Genomic DNA, 20,425 nt, shown 5'->3' on the forward strand with positions numbered 1-20,425 from the left:
AAACTTTGAACCGGGAGCGATAATGCGTCAAGTTTTATTATTATAAAATGAAGAGCCATTAGCCAAACTATTGTAATTGCCAAATTTGACACATTATGATTAAACATGACATTACAATATTTTGAATATCTACACAATAATGTACGATTCTTAAAATTTTTAGCATAATCTGCTATATTATTCATGTTTGTTGTCTTATTGTTGAACTTATTGAAAATACACGCGATAGATCTTTAACTTAATTAGGGACTATAAAGTGCGTGTACTTGCGAGTTAGTTGCTGGACCTGTACGTACTGATCGCATCGAAATTACCAGCGAGTAGACAGTGTTGACAGTTGCTTCTTTCTATAATCGTCTGGTTTGCCGAGTGATAGTCGGATAGTTTGCAAGCAACCGCGGTAATTGGAGCATCCGCAAAAATATACGGCAGTTCTGGAATTTATAGAAAGAGTCGATTTTCTGTCGTTAAAATAAACATTCTAGTATCATTAAACCCTGTGCAATAGAGAGATCGAAAAATTTGCTCATCTATAAATTCTGTTTCGTTTCAATACAATATACTTCTTCAATTGGAATAGGAAATTATTCAATTGTTACAATTTATAGGATCGCAAGTTTTACTTTTTCATTCTATTCGCACCTCTAATTAAATATACAAAGTGTTTCATAATTAATACTTCAATTGATATCTTTTTGTCATAGAATAAATCAATTATAGGTGTCTCGTAAATAACTCCATCCGTCCGACAAGAGTTTCTCTCGACAAAAGGCACATCCATCTCGACTACCGATCAAACTTTTGAAAAGTCAACTTATCGATTATCCGCTCTCGGTACTATTCCAAATCACAATCGCCAAACATCCCGTCACTTCTCGCGTCCGCTCGCGTAAAATTAAGTAAATTGATTCGACCGACCTTTATGCGGCATCTTCCAGAAGGGCGGCTCGGGGGTAGGCGAGCAAGGGTTGGCCACCCCCGCGCCCAACAGGGTTCTTGCCGCGTGCAGCGCCGCCGCCGCAGCCTCCCTGCTCCGCGCTGCCGCAGCGCTCGGCGGATAATCCGGAGCGCTGTCACTTTCGGCGATTCCGCCGCCACCGCTACCTCCGCAAGGACGAAGGTGCAGGCTCAGCCGACCGCCGCCACTGCTGCCTCCGCCGCCGCCGTCTCCACCGCCGCCACCTCCGGCCACGCTAACACAGTGCTAAAATCATATTCCGGATGGCTCGGTCAAATTTCTCCTGTATAATTTGCTTCTAACTCGAGGCTGATTATTGACACTTACGTCAAAGCATTACACACAATGTTATTCATTTTTGCATAAATAGATGTATACCTGTTGTAACTATTTAAATAACGATACAGCAGAAATCAAGAGCTAATAATCATTCGTAAAATACACCTATTTGATGGATATATTTTTTTTATGGATAGCTTTACACAATCTATTTTAACTATCTTGAACCAAAAATGCACAATTTTATTTTATTAAATGAAGAGTATATAGTACACAATATACTAACATAATTATACAAACCAAATTTTAAAAATGAAAAAAGAGGATGTAATAATCGCGTTTTATTCAGAGCAAAAACTAAAAGATGAAAAATCCATCATCGTTTTTACAAAAAAAAAAAAAAAAAAAAACATGTTGCACGTAAACACGTTAAAATACGTATAACATGCTATAACACCGATATCGTATTATCGGAACTGGATAATATCACCGATAATGCCGTAACTCTCACGGGGAATATATCGCGGCGCGATGATTATTTAGTGCAGAGCGCGATCAAAAACCAATTTCGAGCGTAACGACATAACGTATCGACAGCATGGATTATTAACAGATGCGAACGCGTTTCGATTTCACGTCGTTCTTAATCGTATTATAAAATTTTTACTTGGTGAAGAAAGGGGCACCCGCCAACAGACGCCCGACGGCGAATCACTTAGCCCACAGCATAGGGAATGTTGTTAATCGCGTGCCGAAATTATTTCATGTATGTTTTTACAACGATTTTATATAAATTCATGACAATTACAGAAACTCGATTGATTCCTTTCCGCGACGCGTGCCCGTAAATAACGCGGCTTCAAAGAACATAATTCAGGGGATTATCGCCTGCGAAACGCGGTAAATATTGGCGCCGTCGAAACTGGTTCGCCAAAAGCAAATTTCAAAGTGCGCCAAAAAATAAATAGCACCCGAACAAATAATAAACATTGCCGTGTCGGCGGTAAATTTCCGAATTTTTCCAAGGTTGATTACATCCCGCATAAATTTGTCCGTATTACTTCACGCACTGTAGATCTAACGAGAATGTGTACAATATCAAAATGCTGGAAAGATTTTTTTCATGTTATCATAAAAATAACGCAATTAGGATATATAATCGGAAAAATTTGAATTAAATTTTAATATAATTTTTTCGAAAACAAATGTTTTTCCATTCCCTTATTTTTTTCACTTGGAACATAGTTAATGAAGTAACATAATAATCGCGAATAAATTATTGATATATTGCAAAATATTTCGAAAACAAATGTTTTTTTCATTCCCTTATTTTCTTTCATTTGCAACATAGTTAATGAAGTGACATAATAATCGCGAATAAATTATTGATATGTTGCAAAGTATTTCATATTTTTTGTAACAATAAATCACTGTATTCATAAGAAAGTAATAAATATACATTATTATTGTTCCTTGAAAGTAATTGTATGTATAGTTTGACTTTGAAATAACGCATAATTATCAGTAGTTATTCTATTTTTGCAACTGCACCCGGAAATTTTTATATTGTACATATGTATATGAGAAATGAATAGCAGTATACAATTTACCTGCACTTCTACCTGTTATTTGTCAAAATAGGCAAAACTTTCCGATAATTAAACGTATTACATAAACAAAACGATGTATATTGCATAAACAAAAATAATTGATGCAAATTATTTAAAATTATTCCCGAAAAGTGTCACGAACAAATCGCTACGAAGAGAAATAATCTAATCTCACCACTGAATTATCGAATAGCACCTATAGTGCCACCGAGACAATATCCTGACGATCGAGAAATCCGACATGTACGCGCGAGCGCAGCGCATCTATGCGCATTCTTGCGTGCCCCTCGTCTCATCACGGTTAATCATCACACGCCGGCGTGTGTCGAGACGAGCGTTAATTGTCATTCGGCGCGGCTCGTAGATCATTAGCTCCTTTCAAGCCCAGTCGCGGTAACGTCACGACGGCCGACGGCAAAGCGGGGGACATCAATACCCGCGCCTGACCGGATCGAAAAGTGCAAGCTGTAAAGCGGCGAGCCAAGGGTCGTTAAACGTGGTCGACCGCGAGATCATTCCGCTTCTCGTCGCGACTTATTCTCGAGACGCTACTTCTTAGGATGGAAAGAGAGAGAGAGAGAGAGGTCGTACTCGTTACGAGATCTCGATTGGATCCCGCTGTCAAAACGCGATTCCGCGCGACTGGCAGACGGATAAATAATTTAATCTTTGATACTTGTATGTGTACATGTACATGTGTACATTATGCATATTTGATATTACGAGTATGTTTCCTCGCGGTAGCAATCTATGTCACTTGATGAAAGAACAAAAATAAATAGCAAAAAATGCAGAAATATTATTGTAAACAAACACGCAAAATACATGTTATAAAATGTAGTTATCCTACATCATATATTAATGATTAATTTGTGATATTTAAATAAATTTCGTTTTTCTTTCTGAGACACAATATGGATGATACAAGCATCGTTTAATAAATTTGCACGTTTCGATAACAGCAATAAATATTTTCTTTTTCGTCAACAAATGTATGTATCGAAAGCGAGGACTGATGGCAACCATAATTACAAGATTTTTCAATTATTAATTATTAAAACATACAAGGGGATGTAGGAATAGTAGGCTATTTCACACGCGCGCTACGGGACTTTTAGCTAGCGAAGATGAAATTACTGCCTCGGAAGTATCCGGACAGCTGGGGAACGCGACGTGCAGAACGCGACGGAGATCTGAGAAACGAGCTGTGTTTAGTCTCGTTAAAACGACACGACATCGCGCTACCTTTCTGGCACAAAAGCGGAATATCTCGCAGACGACCTGCGTCCCGTCGAGCGCGAAAGGCGAAAGTTTAAGCACGATGCATTAATTTGCGCCAATTAGAATGCCGGCAGTAAACTGCGAGCGCGTACTCGCACTAATTCGAATCGGATACGCAAGTTAATCGTTTTTAATTCTCCGACGCACTTCATACGTGCATTACAATGAGTAACTCTATCAAATATATCACATTTCTCTATATAACTTGATTTTCTCTCGACAGAGAGAAAAAAAGAAATGCAAGTCTTAAATTAAGACAATTTATTGAAATTAATATATATCTTTTGATTAATAATATTCTGGGTACCCCAAAATTCTATCCAATATATATTATAAATATATTTTTGATGAGATAAAGATTTATAATTATACATCACGTAATTAAAGAGAAAATTGATTTGACACTTTTGCGCACGAAAATTCATGAAACGTTGACATCGGTTTAATCGATTTAACAGAAAAACTACAAGAAAAGAGACTCAAAATTAGTAAACAGTTGAGATTAAGATTTTTCTCAGGTTTATCCTTTTTCCCTTCGGCCTTCAGCGCTTTAGGCATGACAAAGGGCTTTTCACGAAATCTCTGAAGTACGCGAACGCTTTCTTTGTCAAGCACTCGAAGAGAGACATCTGTTATTTTCCGAGATTGTATCATTTTCAATGAGCAAAACGTGTTCGCTTCTTTCATCTAGAAATAATATCAACAATGTGTCTCTCGAATAAATATGCAAGCTGAAACGATGTAAGAAAGATATTGCATTTTATGTGGAATTCTACAGCTACATAAAATTACATTTGATGAAAAATAATTTAACGATCTTCTTTTATAATTCTCCTTTAAAAATTACAAGTGCTGTTTACGAAGAAGATAATAAAAATATTATTATTTACTCATTGAAATTTAAATACAAAGAATAATAAGAGAAAGAGAGAGACTTTTTGCAAAATATGCAAAAAGTTGCACAAAATACCAAAATCACATTTATAATAAAATTGTTTATATAATTGCGATAAAAAATAAAATTCTCTATACAATTGTAAAATATATAATGATTAAGATATAATTATATATAATAATAAAGAAGACGAAAAATATAAGAGGCAGAATAATAATAAGAACATGACAATGAGAATTTTTCTTTCGTTCTAAAATTACGTTGTAATTTCATTGTTTTATCGTCAAGTTAAACAATAACTTAAATCCAAATTGATTCTAGAACGAGATCAGGACATAAATAGAATCTCTTGGATATTAAAAATCGAAGTTTTCATAAAAGCATAACCGCAATATTGCCTCTCGCACTTTCGGTAAACAAGTACGATGAATTCTGCTTGCAATCGACAGCTTTTTTTCGCGATCATAATGAGGTACTCGGGCGTTAACAACGCCATTGTGCTACGCGCAATTTGTAGCTAACCGTCGCATCGCGCCGTGCGTCCAAGTTATTACCTCTATTTCGGTTTATTACAGTTTTCTATAGACAGTAAGAGGCAATTCTGCAGGAAAATTCAATTCGTTTCTTTGCCGTCATTTTCGAGCAACCAAATATATTTCCCTTTATACTTATTATATAAATAAAATAAAAGGATCTCGTAATTTTTTATATAAATCAAGTCTTGCTTAAATCAAAAAAACATACTTGATAAAAATTATTAATCATGAAAATAGCTCATATTTATTTATAAACCTGTTTATAAGTATAAAACAATTATGATAACATTTACATATGTAATTTGTAGTACATCACTCTTATCGAAGATTTTATTCTTTAGATATCGTTAAAAAAACCATTATCAAACTGAATAAAAATTATATAAAATAATACAAAAAATAATAATTATATTATCGTAAAATAATACGAAGAATGTATAAAATAAAAATATAACTAGAATATTACATCGATAATGAAGTAATATACTAAAAAATCATAAATATTGTTTAATATTCAATTTTTTTATCATACATTATCTGTGATATTAATTATATAAAATCCTGAATGTTGAAATGAATTTATTAAATTACGATTTATTTATCATTCTTTTTTTTAAAAGCAATTATTTAATTATATCAGCAATCAGTTGTTAGAAATTAATGTATCAATAATATAGAAAGTCCGACGGTTACTTGCAAGTATAAAGTACTTTAGAAATGAAGAGAAATATTCACTCATTAAAAACGAAAATATAATATGATTAAAAAAGGAAATATAGAGAACCACCCTTGACTTTTTTCATAGAATCATTATACAATTACTAATAAATAAAAAAAAGTATTACCCTTGACAATAGATAATCATATCTACAATTTATAAAATTCGAATATAGATCAATCAGCTAACTGTAATATAAGCTATGTTCTTAACATTTTACTAACCATATGTTACAAGGAAAGCCTATGTTTATAAATAAGAATCTTAAATTTACACAGAGCTAAAATGTTAAGAAATTTCGAATTTTTTTATTATAAACTTAATGGGAACGTACCGTGTCGAGAATGGCCGTGGTCAGGCCGGATCCAGCCACCAGCTGAAAGCACAATCCGCGACGACGTTGCTCTGCTCACGATACTTTCTCGGCACGGCTCCTGTAGATCGGAGCTCTCGCGCTCCTCAGTTTGCCGCACCGATGAAGGAACCTCAAGGAATCAGCTGCCGAATGTGGATATGCTGCGGCTCAACTTCTGATCTCACTGATACACTAGAATTGCACAGTTTAACGCAGAGAGTGCATCGAATCTCGCCACGATGAATCCACACTGTTGCGATTAAACGCGAATTGTTGTTGTCAATTATGAACGAGGCACCGATGACAGATCCGAGAGACGGGAATCGCGTCCTCAAGATCGCGATGCGTAGCAGGTGCTCACGAGATTCTTGGTCAAGCGCGAAATAACGTTCGAATCAATGCCGTACAAAAGAAACAAGAATATCCAGGATGTGTCTTGATGGTAACGCTTTCCGGATACAAGGAGCGTGAAGAAGCGCGGCTCTTCTCGGCGGTTTATCGGAGTTTATCGCGCCTGGCTGACTGCGGACGAGACGCTGCGAGCCGGAGTGCAGTTGAACGCGCGGCGTCGGTGGAGAGGAAAGAAGCACGTGCCCGACTCCCAAAACAGGGGTGCAGTGACGCGTCGCTGCTGCGGTGCGCGGCGCCCGATTGACCATCAGAGTCTGCCTTCCCGCATGCGGAGATCCCTGCCGCACGATTTCGGCGCCCCCACCCCTAAGCGCGTTCCCTCGTACACACCGTCTCCCTTCGGCCGGTGTTGTCCCTGTTCTCTCCCCTGCTGCGCCTCACGCCGTCTCCGTTCCTCATCCTTTCTCCTTCCTCCCTCGTTCACGCTCCTTCTCTCTTCTTCGTCCTGTGCAAGCCGAGTGCCGACCAGGCAGTTGCCTTGCCTCCGGGCAACGTTGCCCCTGACGAGGCTTCTCGACCAGGACCAGCGCTGGTATCTGGGTGGAGCCATACCAGCGGTGGTGTGGCCGCGGCTCGTCGTGCTCGCCGACAGTGGGGATAAACTACAATCGTGCCGCGCAGCTCGACTCGGCTCGGCGTCGCGCAACTCCGAGCGGCGCTTTTGATGCGGCCCGATCACCACGATCTGACATTCTAGCGGAGGCGGCGCCTGTCATGGGCGGTGCTCCGTTCCCCGGTCTGATCGGGGAACCTCGACGACGCCATTGTTTTCGGCGCGGGATGCTGCGGAACGCAGCGCGTGCGAGGTTCACGCCGACGCCCGGCGTCGCGACGCCACTCTCGCACGCAACGCCGTCGCCGGCCGTCGCCCGTCGTCCGCCCGTCTCTTTCTCTATCTACCTCCGCCGAGCTGTTCCACCAGGATTTTTCACGTCGACGAGGTAAGTCTGTTGTTGTATACACGCGTGAATGTGTGAAAAATATGCGAAATTACGATGCTACTTGAGTCTCGCATAAATTTCTTCTTTTCTCCGCGCGTGCGACTCCGGTTTCTTTACTTTGTCCTCCTTTGCTATTGCTCTTTTCAAAGTCTGTCTTTGTGACGTATTATAATGTTGTAAAGGAGTAATTGAAACATTTACTCGAAAATTTTTAATTCATTTTTAGCTGCTTCATATTAGAATTACTGATCAGCATGAGTTGATGTAGCAATATGTGTAGATATCATGCATTTGAAATATCGACAAATATTTTAACATTTATTGATTTTTTACTGGATATTTAATTATTTGATTCTACTATATAATTTATTAAATTAATAAAAAATTATTATCTTCTCTAACAATTAAGAATCGTCTGAAATGAGTTTTCTATCGGATAGATTATTTGCACAGTGTTGAATAATTTATTTCTGTATAATTATAAATAATATGAATGAATTTTAATTTGTTAATTTTGTTGAGCTTAATTTTCTTCACGATTTTACCCTTCATACATATTTTGAATACAAGATGGAAAGAATAGTTTGATATGGATGGACATTGAATTTGACATTCTGATGCCGTTTTCACACGTAGCGTCCATCATGGAATCATCGTCATAATCCACCCTCTGATTTATCTGCTTTCGGCACAAACCGTCCAATTTTTTTTATCTCTGAGTCTATCTGTATACACAGTCGCATATATTCATTGTGTTAGTACATGTAACTTGTGCTAATACATGTAACTCTAGCTCTTTTTTCGCACCCCGTTTTTCTCGTCTTTATTTTATCTTTTACGTTTTCTCCGTCTATATATACGGGTTGACATAAGAGAGACGCGGTAGGATTTTGCTAAAAGAACCCACTCTAATGAGAGATAATGGCAGCTGCGAGTAAAAACCAGCGTTTGCTCTTTCTTTGAGAATTAGCGAGCGCTTTAAAACGATTACCTCGCATACAAAGCAAGTCGCAAGAAACAGTCGCGCGGAATTAAAACAAATGCATTTTTGTAATATATATTTAGCAACTAAAGCTGATGGTTGAGTTGAAAGGTAATATTTATTTTTTAATTTATTTTATAGTAGCTATTTTTGTATGTCTATATTATATGTATATATATGTTTGTGTCTGTATGTATATAATTTGTGATATTATAATATTTGTAGTATATAAGGCAAATAAAAAAAATGCTTTATTATGTTTATTGTCTTTCTGAAAATATAAAACTTAGAATACATTACAATAAAAATATAATCATTATTCCCAATCTGTGAATTTATTAAATGAATAATCAATCAGGCATTTTTCATACGCGATTAAAAATGGAATTTGAGGTTTGTTGTCGAAGGGATGAGAGTGCTAGATTGTAGAGACAGAGAGAGAAAGAGAGAGAGAGAGAGAAAGAGAGAGAGAGAGATATCAACCCCTTTGCTTAAAATAAATACCATAGGAAAGTCGAGATTCCTTTGCTCGGTCGGATGGAACAGGTGGATCCAATTAGGCGCCAATTACCTGCGTATCTAACTCTTTCTCGCCAGCGTGGCAATCGGCGCGATTAACGACGCGCTCGGGGGAAATAACTCAGCAAAAAAATGCAACATAAATACAATGTGAGCTGTCGAGAAAGTTGCATCCAGCCGACGCGCAAATTATTTCATCATTCGTCGCGCTGTATAAAATCTACCCCATCGCTCGCAAAAAAAATCTCTCGTCGACTACCAATTATTTTTGTATTCGAAAAGCGCACGTATATGTTTGCCGATTGTTTGTACCAATCATAACTTCACATTGCCAGTATTATACGACGGAAAATTGATTTTACAATGCGATTTTATCCCACACGTTGTTTCCTGCCATTAGTAATGTGCGAATGGAAATAAAAAACTGCATTAGCCTGATATAACTGTCGATAAAAGCATTTGACATTTATAATCAAATAAATTGAAATTTACAGGGGAAAAAATTAAAAGAAAATCGCATAAGATCTTATTCTCAAATTGAAAATTTCTTTTAATATTCGCGCACACAATTATTTTCTATTTTCAAGAGATCTCTAAATTTTCACAAGTAAAAATTTTCTTTCTTTATATATATTATTACACAATAAAACAATGAGAGGAAGAATTCAAAGTTATTTAAATGTGGTAGAATCTACTGGATTTATATGCATTTGTATCAAGCAATAATTTGCAAAATTAAAGCGTTATTTACGAATATTACGTACATTACAAGTATACGTATATGCAAGGACAATATGTAATCGAAGAATAGGTACTTAATTATTAGACAAGGTCATCTCGCTACTCTCGCGACACTAAATACGTGTACCCGACCGAGTATGCAATTAATCAGCCAGGCGTAATTAATTGAAGCCGGAGCACGAGAATCGATGTGTCGTGCGTAGAACGTTCAACGAAAGTTCCGTCCTGTCTGGTCTTCGAAGCAACCGATAAAGAGAGGATTATAGTTAACGAGGGAAGACAACATAAGAGATTCGGCGAAGGTTACAAAATAAAAATGCAGAAATTATAGTACGAACATATAGTATAGAATGATAGGAAAATTAAGGCGGAAGAGATAAGGTTAAATCCTTAAAGTAATATGTCTGATTTTTTAGCGAAAAAAACTTCCTACGTTTATTAGTTAATTTCACTTTTTGCGTGACTACTTTTATTCTGAAAATGACTTAAATCGAACTTGGAAGGTTTTAATTACATCTTAATTTCATTTACTGCTTACACTTCTATTCTTATATAAGATATTTAAAAATATATATTTTATTTTAATTTGTCATAAAATGTTATAAAATGTCATAAATCTTTAAAATTTGTACGATTTATTTATAACATAAATATTTATATCGCACTCCGAGAAATCATTTAGCAAGAAATTTTTAACGTACTGCACTTTTTCCAATCGGATTCGGAAAGTTGCAAGAACGATATCGATCGAAGAATATGCGAAAATCATTAGGATAATAACGTCTTTATATACTGTGCTAATATTTCCTGCAGCTAATATAAGTGTAGCCTCCGGTTGATAACCATGAAATACGGGGTAGCAAGTTGTCAAAGTTCACTAGCGTGTCTTTCGACACGGTTCTCGTGTATCTTTCGGCTTTAGCCACCGCGTACAATTGGATTTATCAAGTCAGAATCGAAACGCGACAAATCCCATGTATACGTGCGTTTGTGCGCGATATACAACATTGACATTTCAGATAGTCGTTGGTGCAAAACTAAGTTAATTAGAACCTATATAAATTTTTTTCTTATTAATACAGTTGTCCAAATATTTTATTATATTTAAAAACAGTGAAAAAGTGGAATAATATATAAATGAATCTTTTTTTCTCTTTCTATCTCCATTATCGTAGTATTATTCCAAACTTATATTCTTTCCTCGCCAATTTTTCGCAGTATCGTTCGCAAATTTATGTATGCGAACTTCATATATATTTCTGCCTATTATTGTATCGAATATTGTACAAAACAACTAAAACGCTTAGCGGTATTTTTAATCGAACCGATTTCATACGCAACAGTGTTATTCGAACGTTTAACACGAACAGAATACTATCGAGGCCGCATTGTTGGCAGCATTTTCATCCGAAGCATTTACAATTCCTCTTTATTGCCTTTCGGCTTATCCGGATTGCGCCTCGCGCATTTACGAGTTGTATTTCATCCTGATAATCGCCATTAAGTTAACGAACTGCAATACGGGCATTTGAACGCATGGAACACGCGGATTAACGTACATTAATAAAATTATCCGTGTGAACAATGGATTATGCGCTCGCGGGCTTTAAATGTGTCGTTCCACGACAAAAAGAGATCGGCGCAATGTGATTATCGGAACAAAAAAAATTACGCGGGACAAAGATACGCCGCCGAGAATAATAATTACAATTTGCCAGTAATTGATTTAGCCATGTACGTATAATAACAACAGCGGTAACAATCGAGCAATTTACTACAAACGCGATATCTGCTTTTATCGCGTACGCATACTCGTCGTTTGAAAAAAAGAATACAATGATGTAAATATAAATAAATAATACGCAAGTTATATATAACGAGATATTTCGTATAAACACAATAGCGAGGAGATAACGAGCGTGGATATGTACACATTCGAATACCGTAATGTCAATTAGCTATTCATGCACGAGTATAAGTTGCGCCACGATATCGGTGCTCTTCAGTGGCCAACTTTGCCGAAATAGTTACCCTCGCGAAACTTTCGCCGTCGAGACGTATCGGATTACTTTCCACATTCGCCCTTCTACGAGTTACGCTCGTTACGCGGAAACTCGGGGACCCGTAAAACACGGCGGCGTTAGGTGAATTTTATTATTCTCTGATTTCAGGCTTCGGCGCCCGGCGACGCGGATCTCGCGAAGAGCAAGTGCATCTCTTTGCGGCGAACGGGGCGCCCGACATCGCGGTGTAATCAGACACCGGCGCGAGAAGGAAGACGCGGAAGGGAGGAAAGCAGAGACGTAAATGTAATTGGAAACATCCGAGAGGGAGATTCGCCTCGTTTCTGATCCGTGCCGCGCGGCTTGCCTGCTTCCATTCTTCCCTCGGACCGTCCGTCGCGATGCAAACGCCATGCCGTCGCTTTTTCTCGCGTTCATCTGCGAACATTCGCGAGAAATGCGTATCGTTTTCGGGGCAGATTGTCTTCTTTTGAAATTGCCGACTATTAAATATAAAAGGCTCTCGTAATAGTAAAGATCGACGCTAGAGATTCAATTATCACCGATCGTGATTAAAGGGACGCGAATGCGGTACAGCTCTATAATTACGCAATTTTTCAGATATCGATAGTACGTTCTTCTTCACGCGACTTCAAAGATATATTTACGCGAGAGTCTCACGACGTACGCATGGCTAAGGGAGAAAAGCGCTTTCTTTGTGACGACGTTTACCATTACGTACGTGCAGCTTTGTAAATGGCAGGGCGCGCGCGCCACGCATGATTAAGCAGAGCCCGACGATAATGCGCTGCGTGCGGCTCTTCGGCGTAAAGAAGGTGTAAATACCTCCCGATGATTCCTCGTCCAAGGATCGAAGCGGATCGCGCAAAGGGAGCCGACACGGAGGCGGCTCCTTTCTCGTCGATAGTTTCAATGGAGAGTTTTTCTCATAGAGAGCCACTCGCGTCCCCCTTCTCTCTCTCTTTCTCTCTTCCTTTCTCTCTTTTCCCGTCCCTCTTCGTACCTTCGAGGTACGCGTGTGCACGGAAAACGATAAAAAAGACGAGATCTCTCAAAAGGTACGCGGAGCACCGCCTCTGATGAATGCCGCAACCAGTTGGCCACCATGTTTTCCCTCCGCCGGTGTGTGTACGCCCTACTCTCCGAAACATCCCCTGTGTCGCGTCCCTCCGTGTGCCGACTTCCAACCCCTCGCAAAACCGCGATTGAACCCTTGTACATCCAGCGCGTAATACTGCGTACTATGGCATACAGAGGTGATTTTACGTGCGCTTTGTGAGCGACGAATAAGTTGGTACAGTTGTCGAGCAATGCTGCAAAAATGTACATTAATAAATTGCATTTGCAACGATTTTAGAGCCAAAGACGAAATATTATTGACATGCATCGCGAAAGGATGCACGCTACATTTGTACATAATATATAAATATGATTGATAAAAATTGACATATATAATGATAGAAAAAAAAAGAAAGGAAGAGAGAGAACTCAAGCAACAAAGTTTTAAATGAAGATTTGGATAAATACTGATTAAGATTTTTCAGTCAATCATATCTGCAGGATATCAATATTATATTATCGTCTCCAGTTTAAAAACGCTCAAAGATTGCTTGAAAAAAATCGCTCTTTTTATTACTTCATAATAACGGATCGGACGTACACAAAGTGCATGGGCAGCAAAGACGAAGGAAGGAGAGCACTGCAGAAGATGATAGCGAAAAAGGAAAAAAGGCGACGCGAACAGAGAGCGAGGAAGAGAAAGCCGGCCGATAAACAAACTGCCGAGGATCGCGGCACTTTAATCTTCCTTTAGAGGCATCGGCCGCTCTTTGCGGCGTTGAATGAAAAGAGAGCAGGAGTGGTGGGAAGGCAGGGGACCCCCGACCTCACCCTCCCATTTCTCTTTCCTCGGTGCACTCGACCCCGCGACTCATTATGGCAACATGCGGTAAGTATGCTCGCGTTTAAGTCTCGGTTCTACCCTTCGGGCGAAGGCTACCCCAAACGACGTCTCGGTATTAGTTACACGTGTATATGTGTGCCCGTCGCAAAAAGCGATAGTCGAGAGCCAGGAACACGACGAAGGTTACCGCATTACGGCACTGTCGAAACCGGCGGGGTCGGGGACAGGATGGAGGAGCATCCCTTATTTCGCGGCGGGGCTCGTTGCACGGCTCGGCGCATCCGAATAGTCTCACTCCCTTGATCCGGGGTTCCAGGTGGTTCCTGACCCCCTCTCACCCCCGAACATACTCTCGAAAATTAGGCATCGTGGATACTGAGCCGATGGTATGCGTTTTACAGCTGCGGCGCGATAGAAACGGACAGAAAGCCGCGCGTGTCTATATCTTTGTCCTTCTGGTCCTCTAAAGAGTATATTTTCTGGATTCTAGTAAGTTAACTGTGACAGAGCTTAAAAATGTATTTAAGGTATTATAATTTGATATAATATATTTAAGTGAATCTTTACAGAAATTTAGTAAAGTTAGAAAATTGAAATTGAATAAATAAAAAATTAATTATATTACTCAAGTTTGTAGAAGAATAAATATTAAAGAAGATATATTCATTTCTCTCTCGAAACATTGAACAGTTCGTAAAACGAATTTGTACTTGAAGTCAAACTATCTTTTCAGATGCTACTAAATTTATAAGAGAAATGAAATATAAATATATATTCAAACTTTTTCTTATCTACACACTTTGGAGGGAGGGAATATATTGATGAAACTCCATAATATACTTCTTACTTCTTAGAACTTTCATTGAAACTTAAAATTCTTTGAGGTAAATCCATTCTTGTAAATGTAAAACGATGAGCATAATCGAATATGTAATATTTGTAAAAAAATGCCCGCGAAAATGTCGAATGTAAGATTTTTCTTTAAGCAACTGAAAAAAATCAAACTATTGCAATTGGACGCAAAGGCAGGATATAAATAAGCTCCATTGTGTCTGTCACTACTTCGAGCGACATTTCGCGCGGGTAGCGCTTAAATTCTCAGAGAGTGCGATCAGGTAAGGGAAGAAGAGCGGCGATAGAGATGGGATACGGAGAGGCCCGGAGATAATCCCAGTGATGATGGCGACCGATGCCGACGTGGTGGGACTTACCCCCACCTATCGAGTGCTAACCCCCCGGGTAAGAGGCAACGATACCGCCGAGGTCTGAAAGGCCGCTGCGAATAACGCGCTTACGCGCGATCATCCGACCGCGATTCTCCGATGCCCGTGACAGATCGTGCCGCGGCGTCCTTGTGAATATCGCGGGGCTAAAGCCTGCGCTAAAGAGCGAAAAGAGCTTGGATGGGGAGGAGGGAGAGGGGCGCTAAGTCTTTCGTGGATGGTCGGGCGCGCGCTTCGTCTCGGCGACAATACGGTGTAGATTACTTTTCAGAATAGGCGGCGTGACGTAAACGCGTCCCGGCGGTTTTCCTTTCGCGAACAATGCCCGTGTTTACCAACACAATTTGGCTCGGATTTAGGCGTAAATTCATGCGTGTCTGTGGGTTTGTATGCATGCCGAGTGATGCGTAGAGTATCTAGCTTCAAAATCCCGCATATACGAATGCCTATATTTATCTCCGTTATATTGGGGAACATTAAATTTTTTTATAAATTGCTATTGAAATAAAAAATAATGAATAAAAAAAGAATGATTAAAATTACTTGCATTTATCGATCAGAACATATTCAACAGATTAAATAATATTCACATGTAATATTAGTTACAGATTAATTAGAAGATAAGAAATATTGACGTAATAAGAATGTTGGCATAATATTTTCTGTAATAAAAATCCGGTTTTTTTAATTTCAATATTTCTGAGTACCTATTCAGTTATCCTCTTAGTTTAACCATCTAGAAATGCAGTTGTGGTTGAACTGGTTTGGTAGCTGAGAAGACGCATCATACGGTGAATAATATTACTTCACGCGGCATGATATTAACGCGGACATCTCAAAAAGTTAGAAAAGGGTCGGGCACAACGCGCCGCGATCGAAATTGATTTGATCTACCACAGAGTGCCAGACGAAACGATATGCCTGGATATTGGAGCCTGATGAAGGCTTCTCGAATGTCGTATTGGACAGAGAACAGGAGAAAAAGAAGAAAGAGAGAAAATGGGAGACAAAAAGAGAAAGGGAGACAGAAGCTGATTGAAATAGAATGAAGGACTGAGTGAGAGGGACGCATTCCTAGACAGCTTACCGGGACAAGCATCGCATCAGCTATCGTACAGTTTCTCACATCCAGAGGTGGCGGATTTGTTTCTGCCTTTTATCCTGCGACGTAAGACGTAGTTTCTTGAAAGTCGCGGCTCTCTGTACAAAGGCACACTTGAGAAAGCAACAACGGTGTCATCTTCGAAGAATTTTGAGCTACCAGGATACCAGTGACGCTGTCATGTATGCTATGTGTGCTTATATATATATATATATATTTTATATTTTATCATTTTAATATATATATATATATATATATATATTATTATATTTATTATTATATTTATTTTTATTATATATATTTTTATATTTTATCATTTTAATATATATATATATATATATATATATATATATTAAAATGATAAAATACCAAAATACATAATTAATATATAAAATAAATTGAATAATAATTAACATTTCATATTTTTTATATAGACATACTTTGTTTATATATTATATTCTTCATATTCTTTTTTTTTATTATTACTATAGAATGGCCGGTGCTTTTCACGATTTATGCATAAGAAACGACGATCATGCAAGTATTTATGGTCATTATTCTTATATTATCCCGACTCGTTAAAACGATCAGCGTAACACGTCTATAAAACATAGCACTTATCCGAATCCTTAACGGTAGATGGGTGAAAGCGCCGATATTTATGGAGTTCTGATTACATCGTATAATAGCAAGTCGACTCACTGGGCGCGCTCCCCCAATGCATAGATCCCTCTTCCATTACAGAAAGCCAGTCGAGTGTGAAGTATTATCATACAAATATAATCCTCCCTCGCAACTCTCTGCTCAGAGAAATAATATTTGTTCCGATCGTACGACCAATTATCTTAACTTGTACGATATGTTAATACGCATATATAACGTTCATGGAAGAGAGAGAAAGATTCCACATACTTTCTTTCCTTCGGTTATTGTGTGATATGTGTAGACAAATAAATGTTTTTCATATATATTTAACATAGATGCATTTTTTCGATCTTTATATTATTGTAAAATATCCGTCTTTTTATATCACATTTTATAAAAATATTTTTATTATCAATTATGCTTTCCTAAATTGCTTAAAATAATTAATAAATAATATTTCTCCAAATATAAAATATGAAATAGCTTTTGTTAAAATTCTGATATATTATTTGTGAAATTCTGATATATTATTTGTTATCATCTTTTTCTACTTGTCTTATTATTTCCCATTTATGGAAGAGAAAAGATACATTATACTCTAGTTTATATAAAAAGAAAGAAACGTTTTACGATTGGCTTGATCTTACCAAGAAAATGACGTTCTGTTAAATCATTTATTTCCAATATCGAAGAAATGTCTGATACATGGTGACGCGTAAAGATACAAGGCAGATTGTATAAAGGGCGATTTGCGCGAAAATAGAAGAAATCTTAGAAAGTATGTTTGTTTATTCGATCGTAATGTATAATCGACGACGTCAATATAACCGTTTGTTTTTTTCTAATTCTCTACGGAATGATTGGCTCTCTGATTGTCATCTGCGCGAAATGGATCAACTATATTGCACATGAAAAATCCGATTCGTTTTCTCCATGGCTCGACAAGTGAAACCGTCCGTGAGAATCTTCTAAATCAATCTACACGACAGCATTTATCGAAGCACATCCCTCAATCTCGCTGGATTTTGGATAGTAACGCATGTCCAAGGCATTAGAAGCAGAATCGATGGTCCTGGGATTTCTTTCTGCATGGATATTTTTTTCCTCTGCATTTGTTCGTACAGTAGAATATTAACGTAACGTTCTCGGCTATTCAATTTCTTCTATGAGTCATTGTATTATAATATTTTTGGAAATTAAATCAATCAACATGAGGTCTTTATTATTATTTCTGATTAAATTAATCAGATTAATTTAATGAAAAATAAACGCGACGAACATTAATTTATAAAACTTGTGAAAAAATAAATTATTACATATATCTAAATACGTATGTACATACAAGTATATTTTAAGAAACAACCTATCATCTTTATATTAATTTCAATTTAAAATTATCTTTATTTCAGAAAAAAGCTGTATATATATGTGCATTATTAATATTTACTGCAAAAACATCTTTGTATTTATAAGTCTGGCACAAACAGTTTCCTGAAAAGTCGCCATATAAGCGCAGTTTCATCTACATTATCGAATCACTGGCAACACAACTAATATAGTAGCATTCAAATTAGATGCTTCGTTTCCTTTCGCGGGGCTTCCCTCCCGCCGTGACAGATATATCGAGAATTAACATCATCGAAAATGGAAAAAAATACGCGGGATGTGGTAGCAGAAGAGACAGGATCTTATTCCTCCGAGAGGCTCCAAGACTCTCGGCATCCGCAAAGCATTCCTCATGTCAGAACATCACTGTGCATCTAATCTTCGGCGAAGAGGGAATTGGACGAGGTCAGCGGGGTGCTTCCACGAGAAGCTACTGGTTTCTCGTGGAAGCGTTCGTGCCCTCGTCAAACTCGGGAGCTCGTGTCTTCAAGAAGACGTAGAGAGAAACCCGCGCCCTGCTACGTCCGTCTTCAACGTCCGCATGAATTTCAACGGTGACTTCGCGAACTGACCTGCGCATAGGGAAAGGAAAGAGGAAACCCGACTCCTTTTTTTCGGAGATCATTGTGAAGGGCATTAGTTGAAGGTGGAATGAGACAGGTAATTCCGAGACCCAAATTGATATAAAGAAAACCGATTCATATAGATACAGGTACCGGTGAGTCGAGCTCATCAGTGGTCTTATTAAAAATTAAAAGAAATTATTTTTCTTATCGATCAAAATATAAATTCTAGAAGAAAATATGTTAAAACGATAATTAAAAGGATGCTAAACCGTTTTTTCGTACGAATTAATCTATTAAAATATTTGTAAGTCTTAATTGCAATAATGCGCAATATGGAGTGATATAAGATGACAAAATACGATATGAAAATCTTATTTGGAAATGTTACTTTAAAAGTTTTTCGTTGGTGCACGAAATATCGAGCGTGCGAGATTATATGCGAATTTTTCTTGCAATCGCGTTTGTCGACTCTAAGCAGCATGACAACGAGATCACTCAGTCCGGTGACAGGGGTGCGACCGATCGCGTTCTGGTGTACGCGCGATGAGAAAGATGGTGGCAGGACGAGGAAACGAGCGGAGGGAGAGGAGACATACGTTCGAAAGGCAGAAAGAGAAAAGACGGACGCGGAGCAGCGGTGGACAAACGGACCACCCCGTCTGCGAGCGATCATGTCCCGATCACGTAAACTAGCCGCCCCCTCATCCATCATGCCTTCGTCATGCGCTATCACGTGTTATCCGTCTCTCTCTCTGCCAAGTTTCTTTCCTCTAATAATTCTTTTTCTGCCGTGTCTCCTCTCTTGCGACGTCGCAAATTGGCGTTGGAGAACGCGTGGAACTGGTTGCATCGACCACCATTCTCAGACACGCAACTTATAGAATGAAGCATGTATTTATCATATGTTTCTGACGCTAAGAAAAGATTATATATAAAAAAACTGCGATTAGTTCTTTTTCCAATAACAAAAAGGTTTTTATTGGACATAATAAATAAATTTTATAAAAGTATTAAAAAATAAAAATATGTTAAAGAATGTATGGATAAAAGATCTTATGTATATATTTAATAGTTTATAAGATATAAAAACTATAAATTATATATAATATTTTTTAAAAAAGATTAGAGAAAAAATATAAATATAAATTATAAAGAAAATACTTTAAATGTAAAAGTATAAAAATATTATTAAAAAAAATATTATAAATAACAACTGTCACTGAAAATGATCACTCGCTTTTCTGCATATTATTTTGTAATCTGATTTTACAAATTAAGATTGCGATGATTAAGAATTGTAATGATACGGTTAACGCACCTTATTCAGGTTGCACGGGTTCCATAATTCTA

The 20,425-nt window shown here is 37.8% G+C and overlaps 1 protein-coding gene and 1 long non-coding RNA gene across 6 annotated transcripts in view; one reads left to right on the forward strand and one right to left on the reverse strand.

Annotated features, from left to right (window-relative positions):
• Window positions 1-7,422, reverse strand: part of LOC105257703 (paired box protein Pax-6) — a 31,353-nt gene extending 23,931 nt beyond the window's left edge. For 2 of the 5 annotated variants that reach the window (XM_011268509.3, XM_011268499.3), the window contains exons 1-3: window positions 6,612-7,422; window positions 919-1,204; window positions 297-434 (exon numbers count right to left, since the gene is read on the reverse strand). In XM_011268509.3, the coding sequence (XP_011266811.1) occupies window positions 297-434; window positions 919-931 (151 nt within the window). In that variant the 5' untranslated portion in view covers window positions 932-1,204; window positions 6,612-7,422. Of the gene's footprint in view, window positions 1-266; window positions 435-918; window positions 1,205-6,611 lie in introns of those variants that run through there. The other 3 variants (XM_011268519.3, XM_011268527.3, XM_011268535.2) reach the window with 3 other exon arrangements.
• A 373-nt stretch (window positions 7,423-7,795) lies between these two features.
• Window positions 7,796-13,601, forward strand: LOC105257732. Its single transcript, XR_889687.3, has 2 exons — window positions 7,796-7,984; window positions 12,398-13,601. It is a non-coding gene; the product is annotated as an uncharacterized LOC105257732 (long non-coding RNA).
• The last annotated feature ends 6,824 nt before the right edge of the window (window positions 13,602-20,425 follow it).

The sequence above is a fragment of the Camponotus floridanus genome, unplaced genomic scaffold, assembly GCF_003227725.1.
Source record: "Camponotus floridanus strain SB8 unplaced genomic scaffold, Cflo_v7.5 scaffold46, whole genome shotgun sequence".
NCBI lineage: Eukaryota > Metazoa > Arthropoda > Insecta > Hymenoptera > Formicidae > Camponotus > Camponotus floridanus.